This window comes from Hyalella azteca, unplaced genomic scaffold (assembly GCF_000764305.2).
Source record: "Hyalella azteca isolate HAZT.00-mixed unplaced genomic scaffold, Hazt_2.0.2 contig5801, whole genome shotgun sequence".
NCBI classification, from domain to species: Eukaryota; Metazoa; Arthropoda; class Malacostraca; order Amphipoda; family Hyalellidae; genus Hyalella; species Hyalella azteca.
Genome location: NW_025935981.1, coordinates 1,048 through 26,115, shown reverse-complemented (window position 1 = coordinate 26,115; position 25,068 = coordinate 1,048). Strand labels below are relative to the sequence as shown.

At 39.6% G+C, this 25,068-nt stretch overlaps 1 protein-coding gene across 1 annotated transcript; it reads right to left on the bottom strand.

The window, feature by feature from the left end:
• Positions 1–603: 603 nt before the first annotated feature.
• On the bottom strand, positions 604–24,800 carry LOC108674240 (low-density lipoprotein receptor-related protein 4; the record flags this gene model as incomplete). Its single annotated transcript, XM_018162174.2, has 10 exons — positions 24,543–24,800; positions 24,220–24,310; positions 5,581–5,688; positions 4,968–5,081; positions 3,460–3,573; positions 3,260–3,373; positions 2,489–2,605; positions 1,484–1,597; positions 1,073–1,211; positions 604–686 (listed from the first exon to the last, which is right to left on the bottom strand). Coding segments are annotated over exons 1-10 (1,057 nt in total), but the record flags the coding sequence as incomplete, so codon positions are not given.
• Between the last annotated feature and the right edge of the window lie 268 nt (positions 24,801–25,068).

Sequence of the window (25,068 nt, the reverse complement as noted above, 5' to 3'; positions counted from 1 at the left end):
TTGTTAATTTGCCTTGCAGTAAAATCTCAGTTCCAGTCTCTTTCATTTCCATTCTTGTTTTACTGTGTGGGTAATGACTGGCACTTACCCCACAAACTGTTGCCTCACAACCAACTTAAACGTCAAGCGTATATAACTCACATACTATTCATTATTGTCTTACATGCTATTCATTATTGTCATTATATAGTCATCATTTAACGTTACATCTCACCTCGTGTACAGTTGGTCTCATCGTTCATGTTCTTGTTTATTTACTGTTCATTTTTGTCTGCATCATGGAAAGTTAAGCTTCACCTTGTGTGCAGTTGGTTTCATTAGGTCTGTTCGTGTTCATTATTGTCTGCATGCTGAAGGTCAAATCTCACCTTGTGTACAGTTGGTCTCATCGTTCTGTTTCGTGTTCATTTATCATTATTGTCTGCATCATAGAACGTTCAGGTTCACCTTGTACACAGTTGGTTTAATCGTGTTCATATACTGTTCATTATTGTCTGCATCATAGAAAGTTGTATCTCATCTTGTGTACAGTTGGTTTCATCGTGTCTCATCGTGTTCATTTACTGTTCATTATTGTCTGCATCACAGAACGTTGAATCTCACCTTGTGTACAGTTGGTCTCGTCGTTCCCGTTCGGACAGTCACGGTCGCCGTCGCAACGCTGAGTCAGCGGTATGCAGCGATATCTGCCACAGTCAAATTCTTTTTCTGTGCAGTCTTAGTATTTATTTGATATTTTATTGACGGTTTTCAGTTCAAAAACCTTTGTAAAATAAGGTTAACATTTTAGAACAAAATGCGTTTACCAACTACATAATACAATTCAACTTACATTATTTGAAATTGAAGGACCGTGAAACCGATACAGGACTAAAACAATGAAAGTAATAGGCCTTTTTATAAACAAAAATAAACCTTTAATATTATTATACAATTCTTGTCACCATTTTTCATCAGTCATTCACTCTACGCACAGGTACGCCCTGATTAGATACGTTTACCCAATGAAACGTTACTAAAACTTAAAATGTTTCAGTACACTCATCATCAAATTTAATGCAGGTGCGCTCACCCTGAATGATAATTGCGCTTACCGTGCGTACAGTTGCGCTCATCACTCATGTCACCGCAATCGTTGTCGCCATCACACTCATAACTCGCGGGGATGCAGCGTTTGTTGTTGCATTGAAACTGCAATGCATTGCACGTGCCTGAAATATTAATTATTTTATCTGTGCATCAATGGTAGCAGCATGTCAACGATGCACAGCGGCATCACTGAAATGGCACATTAAATTAGCATTATAATTTGATATTTTATTGATAACAAATCATCAATCGACAATATATAGGAAGCGTGAGTCACGTCGATTTTCTTTTCAACACGAAACGAAAGGTTCGGCGAAACTTAAACTTTTCGTGCATCTCTTTAACTTAATATATATACATATAAGATCATTGAATTTTGAAACATTTTACGCACAATTTCTCTCGTCGCTGTTGTCTCCACAGTCGTTGTCTCCGTCACACTTGTTACCGGACGCGATGCAGTTTCCGTTATCACACAAGAATTGCGTGATCCAACAGTCGGTGCCAGCTGCAAAACAAAAATGCTGGCATTAAAATTTGGTGCTCGATAAATTAAGATTTTTTGTGTAACAATTTTTGGCCGACAAAAATTAAGTAAAAAAACCTATTCTTAGGAGAATTTTCGTTGAAAGTTGGCATTAAAATAAAATACGATCATATAAATTTGTTTTGTGCTGAAGCAGCGAGGCATGATTTAAGAAATAACCAAATTGCATAATAATTGCACAAAATGTATTCTAAAATTTGTTCAGGCATTTTAAAACAAATCATTTGCACGGTAGGGTAAATGACGACTGCAGTTATTCTGCAACCCAGGTACAGTTGCGCTCACATATTATCAGTCACACACTTTACCTATAGTTTAGTAGACAAATTATATCAGTCACCCACTCTATGGGAACTTGCGTTCACATATCAGTTATTCCCTCTTAACACAGGCGCGCCCTTAATAGATACGTGTACTCTATTAAACGTGACTCAAACTAAAAACGTTTCAGTACACTGAGGTTCCCCTTATTATAAGAAATAAGCTTCCACTTATAATATTTTCACTGGGAACGTTGTTTCTAACAGTTATTTCGAGGGGAACCTAGAGGAACCACATTTTATTGAGAATTAGTTGATAGAAAAAAGGCTCCCAGTAGAAATACGTGCAATAAAATATTATTCCCCTAGGTTCTCCTGGGAATAACTGTTGGAAATAAGGTTCCCTGTGAAAATATTATAAGGGGAACCTTATTTCTAACAGTTATTTCCAGGGGAACCTAGGGGAACCATATTTTATTGCACGTATTTCTACTGGGAGCCTTTTTTTCTAGCAACTAATTCTCAATAAAATATGGTTCCCCTAGGTTTTGATACAGGTGCGCTTACCCTGAAAGATTATAAATGCGCTCACCGTGCGTACAGTTGCGCTCATCACTCATGTCACCGCAATCGTTGTCGCCATCACACTTATAACTCGCACGGATGCAGCGTTTGTTGTTGCATTGAAACTGCGATGAATCGCACGTGCCTGAAATAATGATTATTTTATCTGTGCATCAATGGTAGCAGCATGTCAACGATGCACAGCGTCATCACTGAAATGGCGTCTTGTATTAGTATTTATTTGATATTTTATTGATGACAAATCATCAATCGGCAATATAGGAAGCGTGAGTCGCATCGAATTTTTTTTCAACACGAAACGGAAGGTTCGGTGAAACTTAACCTTTTGGTTAGCGACCATTTTGCATACTATAAGGCGAGAAATACCGTCGACTTTTTATAGGTTCCTTTTTGTGCAGCGATTTTCAAAATCCGAAATATTGATGAAGAAGGCTGTAAAAATCTCACATAATCGGTTCTAGTTAGCTACTTCTCAAATTCAATTTTCTTTGATTAATACTGTCCATTGTTTCCTCAAAGACAGCCAAAAAACTTTATCATAAAAATTTATCATGAAACCATACTGGTCCTCTGTATAATACAATGCCTATATTTTATTTATTGCTAATACGCTTTCATGCTCAACAACATTCTTGTTTTTTTTTTTTTTTTTTTTGTTGCATACATTTAGGAAAAAGAATTTGTATTTCGGTTCCTGAAATTTTATATTTTTTCGTGCATCTCTTTAGCTTAATATATATGCATATAAGATCATTGAATTTTGAAACATTTTACGCACAGTTTCTCTCGTCGCTGTTGTCTCCACAGTCGTCGTCTCCGTCACACTTGTTACCGGACGCGACGCAGTTTCCGTTATCACACAAGAATTGCGTGATCCGACAGTCCGTGCCAGCTGCAAAACAAAAATGCTGGCATTAAAATTTGGTGCTCGATAAATTTACAGGTGCGCTCACCCTGAAAGATTATAAAGGCGCTTACCGTGCGTACAGTTGCGCTCATCACTCATGTCGCCGCAATCGTTGTCGCCATCACAGCGGACGGATAAAGGCAAGCACTTGCCGTTGCTGCAGAGAAAACCCGTCGTGCAGGCCGCTGTTAAGAGGATATATGATGCCGTTAATTCAGCCACTTTATTTGTACTTATCATACAGAAAAAATGTGCATTCCAGTAAAGGAAATCCTCATACTCTGCATTTCTGTTTTTTTTTATTCCAATCCGTCACTTCTACACCGAACATCAATACGATTCTTTAATGTAAACTTAAACGATGTGCACAGAGAAGCAGCGTCTCTTCGCAGATATGGTAATTCGGTTTCGTTGTTCGGTTCACTCTTCCGCTCGCGTTATTGCAATAAATTTCAATTCATCGTAGCGCCACATTAAGCATCTGTTGTGTTAGGTGTAAATGACAGAATTTTTCAGCACGTTTTAAACCACGAATAAGTTTTCAAATTAAAATCGAAGCAGACAAAAATTCTGAAAAGATTTTAGGAGCGTATTTTAAATAAACAGCTTCTTTCGTAATTATAATCGTCCCTTATTTGACAATGTTATGAATGGAACGTTCTATGAAAATTCATCCCAAAAATGTTCGAGAGGTGGCGGGCATCTTTTTGTGCATTAGTCAATTTAATGAACTAAAAAAATTGTAGATTTAAGCCATCAATCTTGAAAAGGATTCGATATCTCCATTATAAGGCCCAGCCTTTCGTAGAGTAGAAGAAAGTCACGAGGCTCATCGAGATTTAGAAATCTGCCAAACAATTAGTTACCACGTTTTTCTTAGTTTCGCTTCGTCTCTGTCTGTCATCAAAAATTCAAAACCTAATTTAGAGCACTTCTGAAGATCCTAGGAACTTGAAATTTGGCATGCATGCTTATGTTGCCTAACAATTCAAGATTTGATCATCAGAAGTAATAATTTTGTAAAAAAAAATTTTCGTACAAAATTTTTTTACTAAAAAATTCGGAATTTTTTTAATAAAAAATTTTTTTAGCTAAAAAAAATTAAAAATTCACGGTTGGCAGTCGAGTATTTTTGTCGAACATCCAAAATTGCCAACCCTGGAAAATGATTTGAATTGCTAAAATTGCTAAACTAAAAGGTAGAAAATAAAATAAATAAAAAACTTTTAAAAACCACGTTTTCTTAAGGGACAAAAAAGAAAAAGCATTAACTCTTACATAACATTAAAGTTATGTAGAATGTTATGTAATGTTATGTAAGAGTTAAGGTTTTTCTTTTTTGTCCGTTAAGAATTTCGTGGTTTTTAAAAGTTTATTTATTTATTTCATTTTTAATTATCTCGACTGCGTTCCAGCAACCAAGCTGTGAAGCAATTATGGATTATTTCGACTGCGTTGCAGTTCAGAATAATTTTGCCTACTATGCAGTACTAAATTAAATAAACTGTCAATTAGTTTTTAATTATTTCGTTGCAGTTCCCAATTATCTAAGATGCTTAGCATTTCGAAATAAACTCGCCTGCGGTGCAGTTGAGCTCGTCGCTGTAGTCGCCACAGTCGTTCTCTGAGTCACACACACTCAGCCGTGGCACGCAGTGGCCGTTGCCGCACGTAAAGTCATCGCCACACGTGCCTGCGTGTTGGAACTTGAATGTCATCATTCATCTTCATTGTTATTATTGTTGGTTACTTCAACTTAGTTTTTACGTACGTATCCGGAATACATTCGTAACTATTTTCGGATACAGCAACGTTTACAAATGAGCTTTCTCCATATTTCTGTATAAATTATCTTCGAAGTTACGTATATTTCTGAGTAAAATGAGATAAAATATGAGATAACAACATCAATGGCACCTCAACGAGATAGGATTTTTCAAACATGTCGAAAGTTGTCAAAAATAATACTTTGACCTAAAGAGCAATCTCATCGTTGGTGAAAACGCGCGGCATATAAATTACAACATCAGGCAGTATACATAGCAACATAACATATATAATATCTTAGCAAAATGAAGATAACAACGATAATATAGAAAGAAAGCAAGTTCATGACAACAAATACAGGTCGATGATGAATAAATCATTTGAAATAATATAAAATTCCAGACGTAACATTAAATTATAATTACAATTGCGTTCGTCACTGGCGTCGCCGCAGTCGTTGTCGCCGTCGCAGACGTACGAGATCGGCAGGCACGCCGCGTTGTCGCACCGGAACTTCTCGGGGTCGCAAGGCCCTGAGGGGGAGGGGGGAGTTATGCATCATGGGGAGTTAGGGGTGTGGGGTGACGAATATAGGGAGTTATGAATGTGAGGTGATGAATATAGGGAGTCATGAATGTGAGGTGACGAATATAGGGAGTTATGAATGTGAGGTGACGAATATAGGGAGTTATGGATGTGAGGCGACGAATAATGTGCGCCTCCATGCTGAACAGTGCGACGTGGCTGTATCTGAGAGTGATTTCAGGATACTCGTATCGTTCTAACTTGCCTCTCGCCAAGCCTCCTCATTCTTCCGTGCGCCTCCATGCTGAACAGTGCGACGTGGCTGTATCTGAGAGTGATTTCAGGATACTCGGCTCCACTTCTGGCTGCTCGGATTTGAGAATTTTGGAGTCTCTACATATCTTCAAACGAAAACCATGTCTCAATAATGCGTTTAGCTCATATAATCTGGAAATAGTAAATCGCTAGGTAAATCGTACCCCTAGGACTAAGTTGTTCATAACTAGTCCTGTTTATTTCGATATAATGTTAGGTCTTGTTTAGGTTTTATGTCTGTCTTTGAATTTTGACTTTTAAAGTGATTTTATTCATTTTTAGTTTAGTCGAACTGATGATGGAGCTGGACTCCGAAACGATTTCAATATCGATATGGTGAATTTTCTTGGCGTTTTCTTTGCTTTTAAATTCCTTGTGAACTTGCGATATAAGCAGACTAATGATATAAGTACTTATGTCAGTTGTACTAATGTCAGTTGTATTTTAAAACCCCCAATAAACCTTAACTTCTATTGCAACTCTTTGTTTACACCATTATTGGACTAATTCAGCTTTCCTCTGCATGCAAGGCGGCATGGGATAGAACTGTTGGGCGGTTCTAAGTACGGCTTAGAGCGATTGTATTGGTGGCTTGCTTCTCATTAGCTCGCTTGTTCATTTCCATGACCATGAAGGGAATTTGTACCTATGGCCTTAATAGCAAATAATCACTTAGTCTACTCTGCCCTGAAGCAGGCTTGCGCACGGAAAGGAGTATGAACGATATGCTGGCATTGGGCAATGCTGGCCCCTGGCATGCATCCCCTCCGACATACGTGCGTTATCAGACATTTGAATGATATTTTAATATCGCACGTCCTTGCATATTTTTGGATTGCCTATGCTAGTGCGTACACAAAAAAGATTTACATCCACAAACATTCCTACGTAATTTTACGATTGCTGGATAAGAGTTCGAAAAGTTGTTTAAGAAAAATAAAAAAAATTTTGGCAGTAAAATCTTTAGGTACTTTAAATGGCTGCAATCTCATGATCTTAATGCCTATCACTTATATATACATGTAAATAATCCCTTTCGTTTTTTATCCAAACTCGCTCGATACTTCCTGGAGACGCTATACAGCTCAGGCTTTGTAAGCAATAAATTATGTATGCTTTGCAGAAGGAAGATTCTGATATAAGAGATTGTCAATCGTTCATTCAATGATGTATTCTGTTCGCTGAAAATTTTCTTGCGTACGACTTAGGATGATTTTGCGATGTCTTTAATGGCTTATCACTTCTGCGTAGATTTGATCATCTTTCAAAAGATCGATGAATAATATCATTGCTCTAAATGCTAATTATCACCTTCAGCAATGAACTAAATTATCGTCCTGCTATAGTTTTGCTAAATTTAAAAATAAGCAAGTAAGTCAAGTCTGTTGCTTGACTGGATTGGTAGTACAATAACCTGGATACTATTATTTCAGTTATCCTACAGTTGACAAGCGATGAACGCGTATAAGGTGACCAGTGAGTCCCAATATTTTAAGGATAGAAAAAAATATCATAACAAATTAATTTTCAGAGATGCCAGGACCATCTCAACAGTAGTCGAGTTTAGCCGATCAATTATCGTATTCCATTTACGTAGTCAGCGGTTTCGAACCAGCGGTAGGCTGGCCGCTAGTATTATGCAAGGGTTTACTTGTTGGTACGCCAACACCTACAGAGTTCATGAATTATTTTAAGTCATTGGTATTTTATGATTTCATGAAAGTACTTATGATTAATAACCGTTACCAGACACTCATGCATCCACCGCTCGCCGGTGGCCCACCTTTAAATTCGAACGATACGCCTACTCCGTTCGGGAATTTTTTAACAAAAACTAAATGCAGCTGACACTACATATTAGCGGTTGATATGAAGTATTATTGGTACTCAGTAGAACCTGAGCGTATATGCGGCGACTTCACGAGATCTCCAAGTCGAATTCAATCACTAACAGGTTGGGAATTACGGCCATAAAGTGATTGCGCCATCGAAATAAGGTGCAAGAAAGAAATAGGCCTCGGATATTGGCGAATTAGATAGGATCATATATGTTCGATAAATTGTAGGTCTTCGAAGAGCGTTTCGGAGCTTAGCAGTCAGCTTACGACATCATCATCAATATAATCCGGGGTCATTAAACTTTTCTACCCAGATTAAATCATCCTCATCAAACCGTCATATGATATTTGTATGTACTCCAATCCTCCAAAATTGAACAATGATTTACATTTTTGATGACCAAAAATGAAGACAATGTTACAAACAAACTAGCCATCTTAAACAAAAGTTGGGGATTTATGTTAGGAGAAAGCGGCTCTACGCCAATATACAGTGAAAAATTAATCATATTGTTTTATTATTTTCCTAAATTGACCACTTGGGGGCCTCCATATCTTTATTAATCCCATGAGTTTTGTTGCTAAGTCCTAGTGCTCGACATTGATCACTTCAACCACACCGGATTTAATCTCGCATCATTTTGCATCGTGTACTAAGTTGAAGGGATTTTGCGCGTAATTAAGGATTAAAATCTCACAGTAGACCTACACATTTTTTCGAACAGGATCCATCATTTTCATAAGCTGACTAGCATATATTTTTTCTCAATTAACTGGAATCCTTCAGAAATCATCATTATAATTACACCACGAACACACCTAATAGATCCCATAAAATTCTGGATAGTATGTACTTTTCATTATTGCTATGCCCGTCATGGTTCCCTCATATAGTTCACCCAAATGTATGCCACGAATTCGTTGATATTCATGCTGGCAGCTCCGGAAAATATGATTTGAATTATTAAGCCACATTTTGCAGTTTTTTCAATATTTTGATAGTCAAGCTCCCAGCACGTCAGTTAAATTTATTTTTCTGCTGCTAATTCGAGTAAACATTAATCTAGCATTTTTTAATCAACTTCCTGATCATGTTTGGCAGCTACATAATATTACTATATACGCCTAGGTTCTAAATGAAAAAAATCTTGGGTACTCCAAAAAGTTACCGGAGCTTAATAATATATTTTCATGTATATAACGATTGTAATCGCAATTCCACATGTACGCTTCACGTAGTCCTTTAGTTAATTCAGACCTTCAGTCGTCCATCCGAAGTTTAGTAGTTTAGAAGTTTACTTGAATTTAGTTTGTCAGTTGCTGTTCAGAAGCGTCGTTGTGGCGAAATGTTTCGGTGAGTTAACTTTGTGCTCCCTCCAATATGTTAGTCATTCACTTCTGAATTTGTAAATAGTTAAATCAGTCGCTTCATGTGCATTCGGATTTTCTGTCAATTAGGTTTTTATCATCTGTGTGAAAATTTGTTTTGAATCTGCTCGTCTCCCAGATATTGAACTGACAATGGAGCTGGACTCCGAAACTTTTTCATTCTTAGGAGTTGAGAAGTGGTGACTTCTTAGGCCGTTTTTCTATGCTTTTAAATCGTTTATAATCATGAGGTTTAAGCATCAAGCTAGGGATCTTAACAGACGGTCACTACAAGTCTACAACCAGCCCGGTCTCCGTTGAAATAAAAGTGCGGTTTTGTACATACAAACTTCAGAGCATGTGGTTGCCAGCCACACACAAAAAGAAAAGAAATATAGCTGCGATGAAATATAATCTTCGTATCGTCGCAGCAAGTCATAACGCACGAAAAACGTAAGTATGCCTAATTAAATAGAGGGGGATGTCATTTTGATGGGTGATGTCAGCATAAATTTGATAATCAAAAGCTCTGCTTGTCGAATGTCAATGATGTATGCCACTAATGCCAGCGTTAAATCGTAGATGGATTGCTTTTCATTATTGTACAAATGCGGCTGAAGTTTTGACACTTAGTTCTAACAATCTCTGTTAACTAAATATTTGTCTGCTGCCACTAGCTATCTTAATGTTGAATAGTTGATAACGAACTCTTGATTTAGATATTTATTAAAGCTGAATATAATTTAGATTGAATAAATGAGTTTTGCGAAGTAGTTAATAAGCCTTAGGCAGTAATAGCCCTAGGCAGTAATGATACATGGAAGTTTTATTCCATTTGCAGCAAATTTTGCATGTAGCCGTAATTAAGTGGCTGTTATATATGCAGCGACAACGTAGTGAGCGCTGAGCTGCTACTTTTAAAGCTCGCTGGGAGCAAAAGGCCCGCTGCAGGCGCGGCTGGCGAAGGCTCCAGCATCACTGGAGCTGCTCAGCCTTGCTCCCTACTGTGGACTACGTTGGCAGCCAGAATGAAGCACATGTATGTATAACATATGGCGAAGTCCGAAGCATAAATTTGGGGCTGCGGAGTCTCGCCAGAGTCGTGGGCGCACTCGCCAATTCTGCCCGGCACATCTACCGTGACTCGGATGCTTCAAGAACAGACTTGTGTTTTTTAGAATAAAATGTATTATGCATAGTTTCGTACAAATTATGATTTGTGCCGACATCTTTAATTACCCCCTTTTCCTGATTCGCCTGACAGTTTCGTCCTAGAACGTACGTCGAATCAAACCGTCTCGAAAATGAATAATTCTAATTTCATCCTGAAAATTTAAGTTCTTCCTAAAATAGAATAAGTTCTTCTCCGTTGCAGAGGCTCCACTGTTGAATGATTTAAAGGTCCAATTCTTAGAAACGTAGGACCCGATCTGTGTAATCCAGTTTTCTTCCCTTCCCAATGTTACAGTGAGAGCATTCCTCCTGACAATCTAGAGGTCAAATTCTAAACGAAAGATCTTTCTATGATAGTCGAACTAAGAGCCTAAATTAAGCCTAAAGATGAAGATTTGTGTATTTTGTTTTGTGAAATGTAATGCGTTCTAAATAATGTCACTGACGGAAAAGTCGTCAGAATTTGGCGACTTAGAAACCATCAACTCCAAACCATTTATGGAGAACTACTGCTGGTGTAACGTTCCCTTCAGTATTATTGGACGGCTGAGTCTTAGCCGCAGCGCCGTTGGAAGCTAGTTCAATACTTACCTACTTTATTGTAGAAGCGCTGGAAGTCGCCAATATCTTGTTTTGTTGAATCTGCGTCAGAAGTGGCAGACTGTGGAACGCTCTCTTAAAGTTAACGATTTAAGTCGTGCTTGTGGAAAAAAATGTGCATCGTAACTTGTGGTCGGTGGATAGAGTAAGAAGTGTAAAAATTGATAAAAACAACTGTGTAACGTCAGTAGTGTTAGAAAGTATATGTAAGCATTCTATTGACAAGTTCGGTACGTCTAATCATGTATGGACTTCTTTCAAAACAGGTGTAGCTTATCGCTGAAGATAACTTGTAAATTAGCTGCGTTTGTTTGTTGCAAATTCAATAGCCTCGGATTTAGGGGCCGGCGTATAGCCGCAGTTGTTACTCCTACCGCCTAGCTTTTGCTACTTGGTCAACTAGTTCCCCTTGTGCTGCTTGTACTCTATATTCTTGGTCTCACTCTCAGCTCCGGCCGGCGGCCAGTGCGGTGTGGAGTGATGACGCTGGTCATTGAGTTAGTCGTTTGACCTAGTTAGATTACCTAGTTAGTTACTAGGTAATACTAACTAGGTACCTATTACCTAGTTAGTTAGTTAGTGACTCTCATATCAAGTCAAATCAACGAGAGAGTAATGATTGAAAAGTCTAGTGTGGAAAAAGATCTCGGAGTTTGTCGACAAGGAGCTAAAATTTTCTAAGCATGTTGAAACGCAACCTAACACATCCAACATACTTCTTGGATTAATCAGACGCTCATGCGAGTTCCTAGATGCAAAAGCGATGAAGCAGTTGTTTGTTGTGGAAAAATATATGTTCAGATTTGAAATGCCTAGCACCATATCGAACCCGGTGGAAGTCGAGTAGCTATTTCAAACTTTCGTCAGTCATGAAAAATTACGGTCAAATGACACGATTTCGATCTTCTGTGGCACGAAAAGGAAAAGAAATTTCAAGGCACGAAAAGGAAAAGAATCGGCGACAGGCCACATCAGGCCTACACTGCAGCGCCGAGATCACTATGTTATTTTATGTTGTACATCACTTTGTAATTTGGTTTTGTTATCTCTTCCAGACTAATGTAAAACTGTTTCAAACATCGTAGCCCGCAATACCTTTCGTTTGTTTCAGCAGTAAGGATCGATAATTAAAATTTTCACTGTCCTTCACCATTTCATTGGCTACTTGCATGACTGACACGTAGTCAGTTCAACGTGACTACCATTGTTAGATTGGTATGTACCCACATAAGACTGTTATTCAGCGTTTACGAAGTTGAACTTAACCGACATTGGTGTAATTTAATTAGTCACCTGTGCCGTAATGTGCGATATAGATTCCAGCCGATGAGCTGACGAGCCAGTAGATACTAGTACTACTGACTACTTAACTAGTCTTCATTTGCAGAGCAGAATGCCTCGCAGAAAAAGTAGGCTCTGGGGGACATGCAGAAGCCCGCACCATATTGCGGGAGCATGCTCAGCTGCAGCTGGTTGCTCCGGGAGTCAAGGAAATGTTGCTGCTACTGTGGCATATATATGCTCAACGAAGACGGATGCATTACTTCTGGTCACCAGGCCTCGCCTGTAGTGTCGTCTCTTCTGTCGCCATCGGCGTCATTACTTAGCCGGGATATTCTGAAAAGGGATCTTTGCAGGCTTTGGATACCATTTATAAGGAGAGAACTGTCGGCGAAGAGCGCCAAGACCTCCGAACTTAGACGAGATCTTCTGAAGATGGAGGTTCTAAGGAAGATTCCCTAAGGGGAACGTACGGATTTTTTGCCAGATAAAGCCCCTGCCGTACCGGACATTAGCCGAGTTACGTAGCTTTCCCATTCATCATTAGAGATGCTCGAGTGGAAAAGAGGGGGCAGACAGCGGCTCACATGATTCACCTATGACCACGTCTAGGGGCCCGGGAACACTCAGGCTGACGCAAGTGTTACCGTTGTCTGGACAACTGGTACGATTTGACAGAACTGAATACATGCACTTTGTCTGGTAGTTTTTGCGTTATCAACAAGACGATAGACAGATATAAACATCCATTAGCGTGTCCCAGCTGTTGCACTATCGCGTGAATTAATAACTTTTGTAATTGATCGGGTGTCGTTAAAAAATCTTATCTCACCAATCAGGTCTTTCACGAATTATCGTATCTTGGCAGTGGTTCAGTCAGACCTTGACGGCGTCAACGTATGCGTCAACGGGGTTGACACTGGCACCGTCCCACGAACCATGAATGTTATCTTCGACGAGATTATCACACAAGAATTGCGTGATCCGACAGTCCGTGCCAGCTGCAAAACAAAAATGCTGGCATTAAAATTTGGTGCTCGATAAATTAAGATTTTTTGTGTAATAGTTTTTGGCCGACAAAAATGGAGTAAAAAAACATGCTTAGGAGAATTTTTGTTGAAAGTTGGTATTAAAATAAATTACGTTCATATTAATTTGTTTTGTGCTTGAGCAACGAAGCATGATTTAAGAAATAACCAAATTGCATAATAATTCCACAAAATTTATTTGATTATTTTTCAGGCATTTTAAACCAAATAATTTTGGAGTCACATGTCACGTCACTTATTCGGTAAATGACGACCTGCAGTTTTTTGTAACCCAGGTATAGTTGCGCTCACATACTATCAGTCACACACTCTACCTATAGTTTAGCAGACAAATTATATCAGTCACCCACTCTACGTGAACTTCGTAAAGTCACCCACGCTCACATATCATCAGTCATTCAATCTACGCACAGGTGCGCCCTTAATAGATACATTTACCCTATCAAACGTGACTCAAACTTAAAATATTTCAGTACACTTACAATCAGATTTAATACAGGTGCGCTCACCCTGAAAGATTATAAAGGCGCTTACCGTGCGTACAGTTGCGCTCATCACTCATGTCGCCGCAATCGTTGTCGCCATCACACTTATAACTCGCGGGGATGCAGCGTTTGTTGATGCATTGAAACTGCAATGCATTGCACCTGCCTGAAATGTTGTTTATTGTATTTGTGCGTTAATGGTCATAGCATATTAACGATGCACAGCATTATCAGTGAAATTGCGCATTGTATTAGAACTTATTCTATATTTTAATGATGGTTTACGCACGAATGAAGCTCACGAACCATCGCACACGAACAAATAACATTTATTTGTGTTATTTCGTACATGTAGGAATAATTTTACCATTTGCTATCGACTTTACAAAAAAATGATTATAAAAGAAAGAAGTCTATTTGTTTGCAATAAAGTTTTTTTGGAGGAAATTTAGAAACCGTATTACTGTAAAAATTTTGTTGTTGTGCCTTTTACCACCAATCCGTGATAATTAGCACCCATGATCACTCACAAGCAGAACAATGTTTTCTGATTACAGTGGCATTTATTTCCAGGGGAACCTAGGGGAACCATATTTTATTGCACGTATTTCTACTGGGAGCCTTTTTTTCTAGCAACAAATTCTCAATAAAATATGGTTCCCCTAGGTTCCCCTGGAAATAACTGTTAGAAATAAGGTTCCCCTTATAATATCTTCACTGGTAACCTTATTTCTAACAGCTATTTCCAGGGGAACCTAGGGGAACCATATTTTATTGCACGTATATCACTGGGAGCATTTTTTAACGCTATGTTTCCATCTATGGCCTTACTGAATCCTTCGCAGTCTCTCTCGTCATCGCTAATATTGGCCAGGACGCCAGTGCCTTCGGTGCCGCCTGTTTGACCGTCACAATCGTTGTCGCCATCACAGCGGAAGGATGAAGGCAAGCACTTGCCGTTGCTGCAGAGAAAACCCGTCGTGCAGGCCGCTGTTAAGAGGATGTATGATGCCGTTAATTTAGCGACTTTATGTGTACTTATCAAACAGAAAAAATGTGCATTCCAGAAAAGGCAATCCTCATACTCTGCATTTCTGTATTTGTTTCATTCCAATCTGTCACTTCTACTTGTGCACTGAACATCGATACGATTTCTGTATATAAACTAAAACGATGTGCACAAAGACGCAGCGTCTCTTCGCAGACATGGCGACTCAGTTTTGTTGTCTGCATCGCTGTCTCGCTCGCGTTATTGCAATAGATTTTGATTCATTATAGCGCTACAATAAGCATCTGTTATGTTCGGTGTAAATGACAGAATTTTTCTTGTCAGCACCTTTTCCACGAATAAGTTTTCAAATTAAAATCGAAGTAGACAAAAATTATGACAACGCTTGCACGCGCGTATTTTAAATAAATAGCTTCCTTGTTATTAGGTTCACATTGTCTTTCATTTGACAAAGTTATATTTGGAACATTCCATGAAAATTCATCCCAAAAATGTTCAAGCGGTGGCGGGCATTCTTTTTGTGCCATTACTTAATTTAATAAACTAAGAAAATTGTAATTTGAGCCATCAATGTTAAAAATGATTCGATGTCTCCATTATAAGGCACAGTCTTGCCTGAGATGCGTAGAGTAGAAGAAAGCCACAAGGCTCATCATGATTTAGGAATCGGCCAAATATGAACCCAGCAGCCCTTATAATAACTATATTTTTTAGTATCTATGACACAAGATAAAAGTACAAAGTTGTTTGAGGAGACTATAACCTGGCAGTTTTAATTTTCTGGACTGGGTTGAATGGTGGTAGTTCTGAATTATAAAGTTTTAAGTAGTTTTTACTTATTTCGACTGCGTTGCAGTGCTGAACTAACCAAGTTGTGAATTTATTTTGATCTGAATTATTTCGACTGCGTTACATTTCTGAATTAAATAAACTGTCAATTAGTTTTTAATTGTCTTGTTGCAGTTCCCAATTATGTAAGATGCTTAGCAGTTTGAAATAAACTCGCCTGCGGTACAGTTGAGTTCGTCGCTGTAGTCGCCACAGTCGTTCTCTGAGTCACACACGCTCAGCTGCGGCACGCAGTGACCGTTGCCGCACGTAAAGTCATCGCCACACGTGCCTGCGTGTTGGAACTTGAATGTCATTATTATTATTATTATTATTATTATTATTATTATTATTATTATTATTATTATTATTATTATTATTATTATTATTATTATTATTATTATTATTAACTTAGTTTTTATGTACGTATCCGGAATACATTCATACCTATTTTCGGATACGGCAAAGTAAAATTGACGAGTTTTCTCCATATTTCTGTATAAATTATGTCCGAAGTTACGCATATTTCTGTGTAAAATAAGATAAAATATGAGATAACAACATCAATAACACCTCAACTGATTATATTAATTACAACATCAGGCATAATAGCAACATAATATCTTAGCAAAATGAATATAACAACGTTAATATAGACAGAAAGCAAGTTCATGACGACAATTTCAGGTTGATGATGAATAAATCATTTGAAATAATATAAAATTCCAGACGTAACATTAATTTATAATTACAATTGCGTTCGTCACTGGCGTCGCCGCAGTCGTTGTCGCCGTCGCAGACGTACGAGATNAATATTACTAAATACGTCTAGGTTCTAAATGAAAAAAATCTTGGGTACTCCAAAAAGTTCCAGGAGCTTAATAATATATTTTCAAGTATATAACGATTGTAATCGCAATTCCACATGTACGCTTCACATAGTCCTTTAGTTCAGACCTTCAGTCGTACGCCCGAAGTTTAGCTACTTGAATTTGTTAGTTGCAGTTCAGAAGTCTCTGAGTGGCGAAATGTCACGGTGAGTTAACTTGGTGCTCCAATTTTTCAGTCATTCATTTCATAATGTGTAATTAGATAAGTCAGTCACCTTATGTGTATGTGGATATTCTGTCAATTAAGGTTTTTATCTTCTGTGTGAAATTTTGTCGTCTTGTTGATTCTACTCGTCTCTTTGATTTTGACAATGGAGCTGGACTCCGAAACGTTTTCATTCTTGAAAAGTGGTGAAATCTTTGGCTGTTTGCTATGCTTTTAAATTAATCATAATTTCATAATCATGATTCATGAGATTTAAGCAAACGAGGGATCTTAATGCTTAGGTCACTCACTTGCAGACGTCACTACAACCAGCCCAGTCTCAGCTGAAATATGTTTGGTTTTACTTTTACCTACGTTCTACGTACAAATCCAAGTTCAACAATAAAACTTGCTTCGGAGCACGTGACTGCCAGTCACACCAAAATGAACGAAATATAGTTGCGAAAAATGATTTTCTTAATGTCGTCGCAGCAAATTTTTTATCTCTCAAAAAAAAGTGTAAGCATGCCTAAATTGAATTGAGAGGGATTTAATTTTAATGGTGACGTCAGCAGTCAGCATACATTTTAAAGTCACAAGTTCTCCTTCTTGTAAATGATGTATGCCACTAATGCCTACCTATGTTGTTTCATAGATGGATTGGTTTTTATTATTGTACAAATGCGGCTCAAGTTAAATACTTTGTTCTAATAATTATTCTTACTTATCTGATCTTTACAGATCATGTTGATGAAAATATTTGTCTGCTGCTATTACTTAGTAGGCTATCATTATTATTGAACAGTTATCTAACAGCACTCTTAGTTTGGAAATATTTATTCAGATTGAATATATATTAGATTGAAAAATGACAGATTTGTGTGAACTGGAGTTTCTATTGTAGAGTCAATCTGCAAATGAATGGGAGACTTGTATCTAGTTTTAATTTTCCGTGCACACAGGTAGTTGATCACCATGAGGTGGTGATGGAATCATTCAATCTTATTTTGGTGCAATTGATGACATTCGCATTTCTATGTAGTCATTGTTTTTGTTTGCTGATATGTATTCTGCAGCACAATTGCATATGCCTCAACACGCATTCTCTAATTCATGCAATTATTGATTTTTCTGGTCGGCTGGCCGCAGGAATAGGTGTAGGCCCCGTCCCGCAGTTGTCGCGGGACGGGGAGGGGGCGAACAACAACAACAACAACAACGCTGCAGTTCCCAAGGCAGGCGTTGAAAATCGGAAACGTCCCGTAACAAGCAAGGATCTAAGCTTACAATGCTGCTTAAAGGTAAGACTTGTATTTTTAGAATAAAATGTATGATGCAATGAAACATTGATTATATTCTGTCTTGAGTAGCGAGGGCTGATTTAAACTGCTACCTCAGTAAGTAAGACATGACCTGGTTTCATCATATCGCTAGTGGATTTAGGTGTTTGTTGATTGAATTATGTACGTTTTGTCATGATGATTAGAAGCCGGTTTCTTGGAATGCTGCAGTCTTTAGGTGCTTTTCTTGGGGTAGACGCATGCACACCTATGCTACATTCTCACTGCAGTTTGTACGGCAGGCTTTGAAGATTGGTTACGATCCGAAGCAAGCAAAGATCGCTCGTCTCGAATGAGAGGTACAGTCTGTGGGTTTTACAAATCATGAAATGTAAATTTGTTGTGCCAGATATTTGGAAAAATTGGTTTGAGTGAAAAGTGTGGGGATAATTAAAAGTATGTATGTAAACACTCGAGCTAAAAACTGTATATCGTATATCGAGCTGTAAACATATTGAGCTAAATAATATAGACAAGACAGTGACCGGCAGGTTGCTAGTTGTCGACCTCGCTGGTAGCGAACAACCGGAGGCAGGCGCAACTGGCGAGGGCTCCAAAATCAACCTGGGGCAGCTCAGCCTTGGCAGTCTTGGACGCCATCCTCAATTAGTCGATCTGGTTAGTGGACGCCATCAGAATAGCAACCACCAGACAAGTGGTGAATCGATGTTTGAATAATTTACATACTCCGTTAGGAGGTAACTTTCCGCTATACATTGCGGTACACATTGCGGAATGTTGCACATGTACACGTTGCAAAAATGAATGATACGGGCACCCCATTCAGGGCATCTGTTGCACAGGCTCTTGCCTCTATCTTTTGATGCAGAACGCAGTGTTAACCCGGAGAATGAACTTGCGTCGGCCGCGGTAGATTTCACGTCAGCCGCAATTAGTAGGGCCACGGCTTAAATGCATTGCCAGCAGCATCGACGTGGAAGGCACTAACGCGGTCATCGGGGAGGATCTACGAATCAACCCAGCTACACGACGACCAACTACACCGCGATCCTACTCGAATCGAAGAGGCGTAAGTGACGTGCTGAAATGTGTGCTAAGGAACAATAGCGACGTTCTATGGATAACGTGGAGTTGTCCAAAAAGACCTGACGAGGTCTGCATATAATAACGAACTTAATGGAGTTCAAACTGAAAATCCTGCGAGGATGGCAAAAGCCAACTCTAAATCTGAAAATGCGGTGCTCGGCATTGAAATATTTGAAGCTAATAAGGTCTCAACTCCTGTAGACGACAGTCAATGGGAACAATGTGGTGCCTTGCAGAAGCAGGTGAAGAGTTCTCAGTTCAAAAAGAATCGGAATCTTCGCTTGGCGAGCGAAGAAGCAGTTTCTGGAGTAGGAGATGTGGAAACTGTCGGAGAGCACGGCCTCTATTATCGAAGAGAAGAACGTCCTTTTGAATAACTTGAAAGTTCTGAAAACGCAACTTTGCCTTACCATTAATGCTAGTGTCCAGGGCTCAAGGTTAAAATAGCGTTGACCTAATGTTGAAAACTAGCAATGTATCCTAATTTCAATTTGTTCCTTGCCTGTTTTTGAACTATACTAGCACTGCCTAATGCTCCTGCTAACAACCTTCACCTCCCAATCCACACTATCACAGGACTTGATACTATAACAGGAAAAAGAGTTGAGCAAGCTGCGCTCCAAGCCAACTATTCCAGCAAGACGGAGACCTGCGCGTTCTCGCCCGCATTCAAGAGTCATGAGATGGCCTCTAGTCTGGTAACTGCCGCCTCTCACTTGCTCGGCACTCGGATTACAGACTATACCACGAAGTCTTACAGTTCGCAGCTACCGCCAGGTGTCGCGGCTGCGTCAATCGCTGTCGGAGCCCACAGCTGCTCTTCTGCAAATGGATTACCTTTAACGCATCATTGCCTTTTCATTTTTTTTTTTTCATTTCATTTCGATGATTTGTTCATTTCCAGGAACAACCTGGAAATGAATTGTTCCTGGAATTCACCGTCTTGGCGTACGGCCAAACGGCATCCGGTAAGACTTGTACGATGGCCGGGGACGGAGCGGCAGCGTGCTGAAGATGGAATTATTCCCAGGGCCCTGAAATTATTAAAGGCCATTGGCCCTGGGAATCTTCAAGGCCATTGAGGAGCGGCCTCATCTCCTTCTCATTTGTTGAGGCAAGTCATTCATTGCTTGTGTCCATGTAATATTCTCACTATTTGTGCGTGTTTTTTTTATCTATTTTATTTATATGATGGATTTTTGTTGATGAAAAAAAAAGCATTATGGGCCAATAAAAATGTTGTGTCATACGTATTATTTGTGACTGATTGTTTAAAGTTGCATATGTTTAAATGATTTATTTAAACATTAATAAATGTTTATTTATCTTCCCTTCTGCCAGCAGACTATTTCCTTTCCTCAGATGGCAACTTTTTCCGCTAGGACTTGATAATATATAAAGCTCATAATTACTATAATGTGGAAAATTAATGTTAATAGTATTCACAATTCTTATGTGTTTGCAGTTCTATCATGAGAGAAAGCAAGATCTACTTGCGACGACTGTAGTCAGGAGGCACCTTGCGAGTCAGGAGGCATCCTTCATCCTGAAGGATGGGGAATCGTCCCAAGAACCTTGAAGGACCTTTTCAAGGCCATTAAGGAGGGTCAGAAAAAATATTTGCATGCCATCACATGCTCATTTGTTGAGGCAAGGCATTCATTGCTAATTTGCAATAATAAATCCAATGGGATTTTATCATATATAAAGCTCATAAATATGGAAAGTTAAGGTTTTTGTATTCACAATCTCCTACTAGAAAAAAGTAGCTGCTCTCATTCCGTCTGCCCTTGGCGGCTTTTTCGTATGCATAGTTGCATACTAGCGTACGGGCCGCCCGGGCCGGGGATGACGTAGGTATACCATGGAGGAGGGGAGCGGGATGGCGGTGGAATCATTCAATGAGCAGAGATGGCTATCTTCGCGGAGTTTCGCAGGCTGAGCTGGCAGTACACCCTCGAGCCGAGTATGGTTGGAAGTATATCAACTTTATCAAGATCGGGTTCGCGACCTCAGTTTCCCCGACGAAGAAGGAACTAGTAAGTCCCGACGCCCGTTCTGCCCACACCCACGGGGCCTTGAAGAAGTCTTAAAAATGATTCACACAGCGAGAAGACATCGCGCCGTTGCCGTTACGAAGAGGAATTCTTATAGTTCCGGCTCACACAAGGTGTCAGTCCATCCTAATGCCCAGTCCCGCTATAGCCTCGTCGGGCTATAGCGGGACTCCGATCCAAGGACTCCCCTTGGGTTGACTTGGCGGGTTGTGAGCGACGAAAAATCTCGGGCTTAGAAAAGGTGCGACTCGACGAATGTAACAAAATAAATATGAGCAATGGTTATCTCCGCCTCTTCATCGAGGCTATTAAAAATAAAAAACGTGATGTGCCATATAACAAAAAACTCAATTCGAAAGTTTATACAGCCAATATTTGGATAAAGTCTAAAATTTGCAAGCTGCATGCGATTTACAAGGAGATGAGTGTCAGCAAAGAGCGCCAAGACTTCCGAACTTGGCAGAGATCTTCTAAAGATGGAGTTTCTTAGGGAGATCCTCTCGAGTGATTTAATAGAGCATAAGGGGATCGTACTGATTTTTTGCCGGATAAAGCCCCTGCCGTACCCGGTCATTCACAGAGTTACGTAGGTTTCCCATTCATCATTAGAGATGATCGACTGGAAAAAAGGGGGCAGACAGCCGCTCTTATAGATTCAACTATGACCACATCTAGGGGCCAGGAAACACTCGGGCTGACGCGAGTTTTGCTGTTGTCTGGACAACTGGTATGATTTGACGGAACTGAATACCTGCATTCTGTCTGGTAGTCTTGGTGTTGTCAACAGGACAACAGACAGATATAAACATCCATTTGCGTGTCCCAGCTGTTGCACTATCGCATGAAATAACAGCTTTTGTAATTGACGGTGTCCTTAAAAATCTTATCTCACCAATCAGATCATTCACGAAGTATCGTATCTGGTTCAGAGTCAGACCTTGACGGCGTCAACGTATGCGTACGGGCTAGCCTTGTCAGGAATTGTATATAGTCCTAAACTATGGAGGGGGGAGCGGGGTTGACGCTGGCATCGTCCCACGAACCATGAATGTTATCTTCGACGAGAAACGAAGGCTGGTAGAGCAGGTGACTTGCTGCCGAATTTCTAGTCTTTTGCAAGAGGTCGTAACAGTAGCTTCAAATCAAGTCAGGGGCGGAGTGCAATTAAATGGTAGCGCGCCTCGAGAAGGCTAAGAAGATTAATAACCTGACTGTAAAAGCTACCTCCACCTATGCATCGAGACTATTGCAAAGTGGAGCGCCGACTTTAGTTTGCTTGAAATATTAGAAGTTATGGCTGGAACACCGGGCCTTTCTAGCAAGACAATTCAGAGCATTAGCAACATATTGTGGGCAACTAAACCCTGAGCTCCAACGCCTAAAACGTTTCAGGCAGCGGGTTCATCTGCGCCTAGTTAATTTAAGCACTGGACGAAATTATTCGCGCACTGATTTGCATTAGTCAAACTAATCTTAAATTGTTCTGAGTATTCTTTGGAGAATTGTACCACGCATATTCAGAACCATATTCATGGATATTTATACCATTTAAACTACGCATTAGTATGAATTATTGAACATTCAACAGTACTTTAGCTTGGTATCTAATAAATTTCTGCAGTCTTGTCTCCACGATTTGCAAACCACCTGAATAATGAATAGTTAACTATACACGGCCATGACACGATGTCCGGTTCGAGACGCGCGTGAAATTTCGCCGTTGTGGCTGGTGCCGGGCACATTTATCGACGCACGCGACTCAGAATCGAGTCGACGCACTCGATTCGTGACTTCATTAAAGGATTCCGATTGAAATGCTACTTCCACTTCACATGTACTATAATCACCAGAATATTTCTAGTTACTGCTGGCCTGCGCGTGGCCCGCGTGCTACATCCGTTCTCCACGTCCTCGGTCCGAGAAATTACCATCTGGAATATCCGCATCCTTGTTAGGTGATGCAAAGGTCTCGATACATAGTACAAGATGAGGTACCGTACCTCTTGGGCAGATTACCGACAACAGGCTTAATCCGCGGCCGATTGGTGGTTATACGGTAATATGTTAGGCGCTCCATTCAGGGCTGATTGGAGCACACACTCGGTGGTGCATGGCAGTAATATCTCAACGAAGCGATGAAGAACGAGCGAACCGCGCTACACGGAATAGCTGTTGTTTACAGCAATAACAAGCTGTCAGTGGTAGGTGAACAGGATGTTACTCAACTGTGCTTATCAGCTGTGCTGTCCAGAAGCTTAAGTTGGCCTAAATCTTCATATTAAGATTAAAATAACTAGTATAAAATAACTACTACTTGACTTCCGACCAAGATCACTTTTCTATCAAAATGAAGAATTTTCGACATTTCAATGGAGGGATTTACAACTTTCCTCGCCCTTCGGTGCAATTTCGACGTTTCATATTCACTGTGGCTGGTGCTACGTGAAATGGCGGAATTCTAATTTGATGTAAAAAAAATCTGATGCAAATTTGCCTCAATGTTGGACAGAGTCTTAAATAAATGAAGCTAGGCGGCGGCTTAATTAAGGTCGTGCTAGCACGGCTTCAAGCCGTCGACTCAGATATGCCACCTACAATCTGGAGGACCTAAGAACTACATTCGGGAGGCTCACAATGAGACCATCACCCGAGCGACATTGGAGACCTGCACCAGCATAGTTATGCGGTGCCCCGACCCATCGAGACTGGCGATAGTTGAGGCCATCATTATCAAGAGCGAGTCTCCAGCCATCAACCTCCAAACTACAGGATTCGTCCGGACGCTGAAATTATTTTCAGAGTAATTTTAAGCGTATATTTCAAATTGTATTCACTATACCATTGATTTGTACTACTGTCATTTCCAAAGTTAAATTTTAAGTGTTGCAAAACTTTCAGCTGCTTGATAATGAAAATTGTATTTTCGAAAGGTCGCAATCCATTAAAATGTCATTTGGTAATCTGCTTTTTTATCTCCCGGCGCCAACTAGAAATTTTATTGCACTCATTGAAAAAACGAATAAGAAGATTATTAATAAAAAGCATGCTCTGGTCTTCAATCATACTTGCACATATATATTATTTTTTTTTTTTGCTAAAGACCCTTTTCCTCACCTGAAGTGTGTGTTAAAGCGGCCGCTGTGGCTGAATTCATCGCAGCTGCAAACAACAGCAGCGACAATAGCCATTGGCGATTACGAATATCCTGCGGAAACAAATGACACTCAATAGTAAATACCTAACACGTGCCAGACCACGGTCACGATCCTGACTCGGGGTATAGAATAACCTCATTTATAATGGAAGTCTTCTTAAGCTTTCGCAATAATTATGTTGCGTCGTTTGAATTGCAATCAGTTGATTCATATCTGAAAATATTGTGCGTGGATCAATTGACATGCGATTGCTGGATATCATTGACTGGATCTCGAACTTACCTTCATGAAATTCCAACGATACAACACGAACTGATTTAGCGATTTATTTATTTTTTTAAGCATGCCTAAAAAGGCAAGATTATAAAACCGATCGCCTTTTAAGTTAAACTAATTTAATTTATTCAATTTAAGATCAAGTATCACAAAAACGTTTGGTACAGGAGGATCGCACAGGTTTACACGTGAAATGAACAAGTGAATATTAAGCACTTCTAGAGCGGGTGGAAGTCGTGAGCGCTTTGCCCGGCGGGAAAGACGTTGGAGGAGCAGCACCTCGACGAAACTGAAGATAAAGTGTCTTGCTCAGCTGTATTTACATGCATTTATTTGTAGCTAATCTGCTGCTGCTGAACCCTGCAGCCGGTGTTTGATGATGGAGGTGATCTCCGAAATATTTTCGATGCCGATGTGGTCAACTTATTTGCCAGTTTCTTAGTTTTCAAACAAAATGTATAAAATGAAACAACGAGAGGCATGCAATATGAGCGAAAAAATATCTGTATTTTTTTTTAAATAGTAACGACAA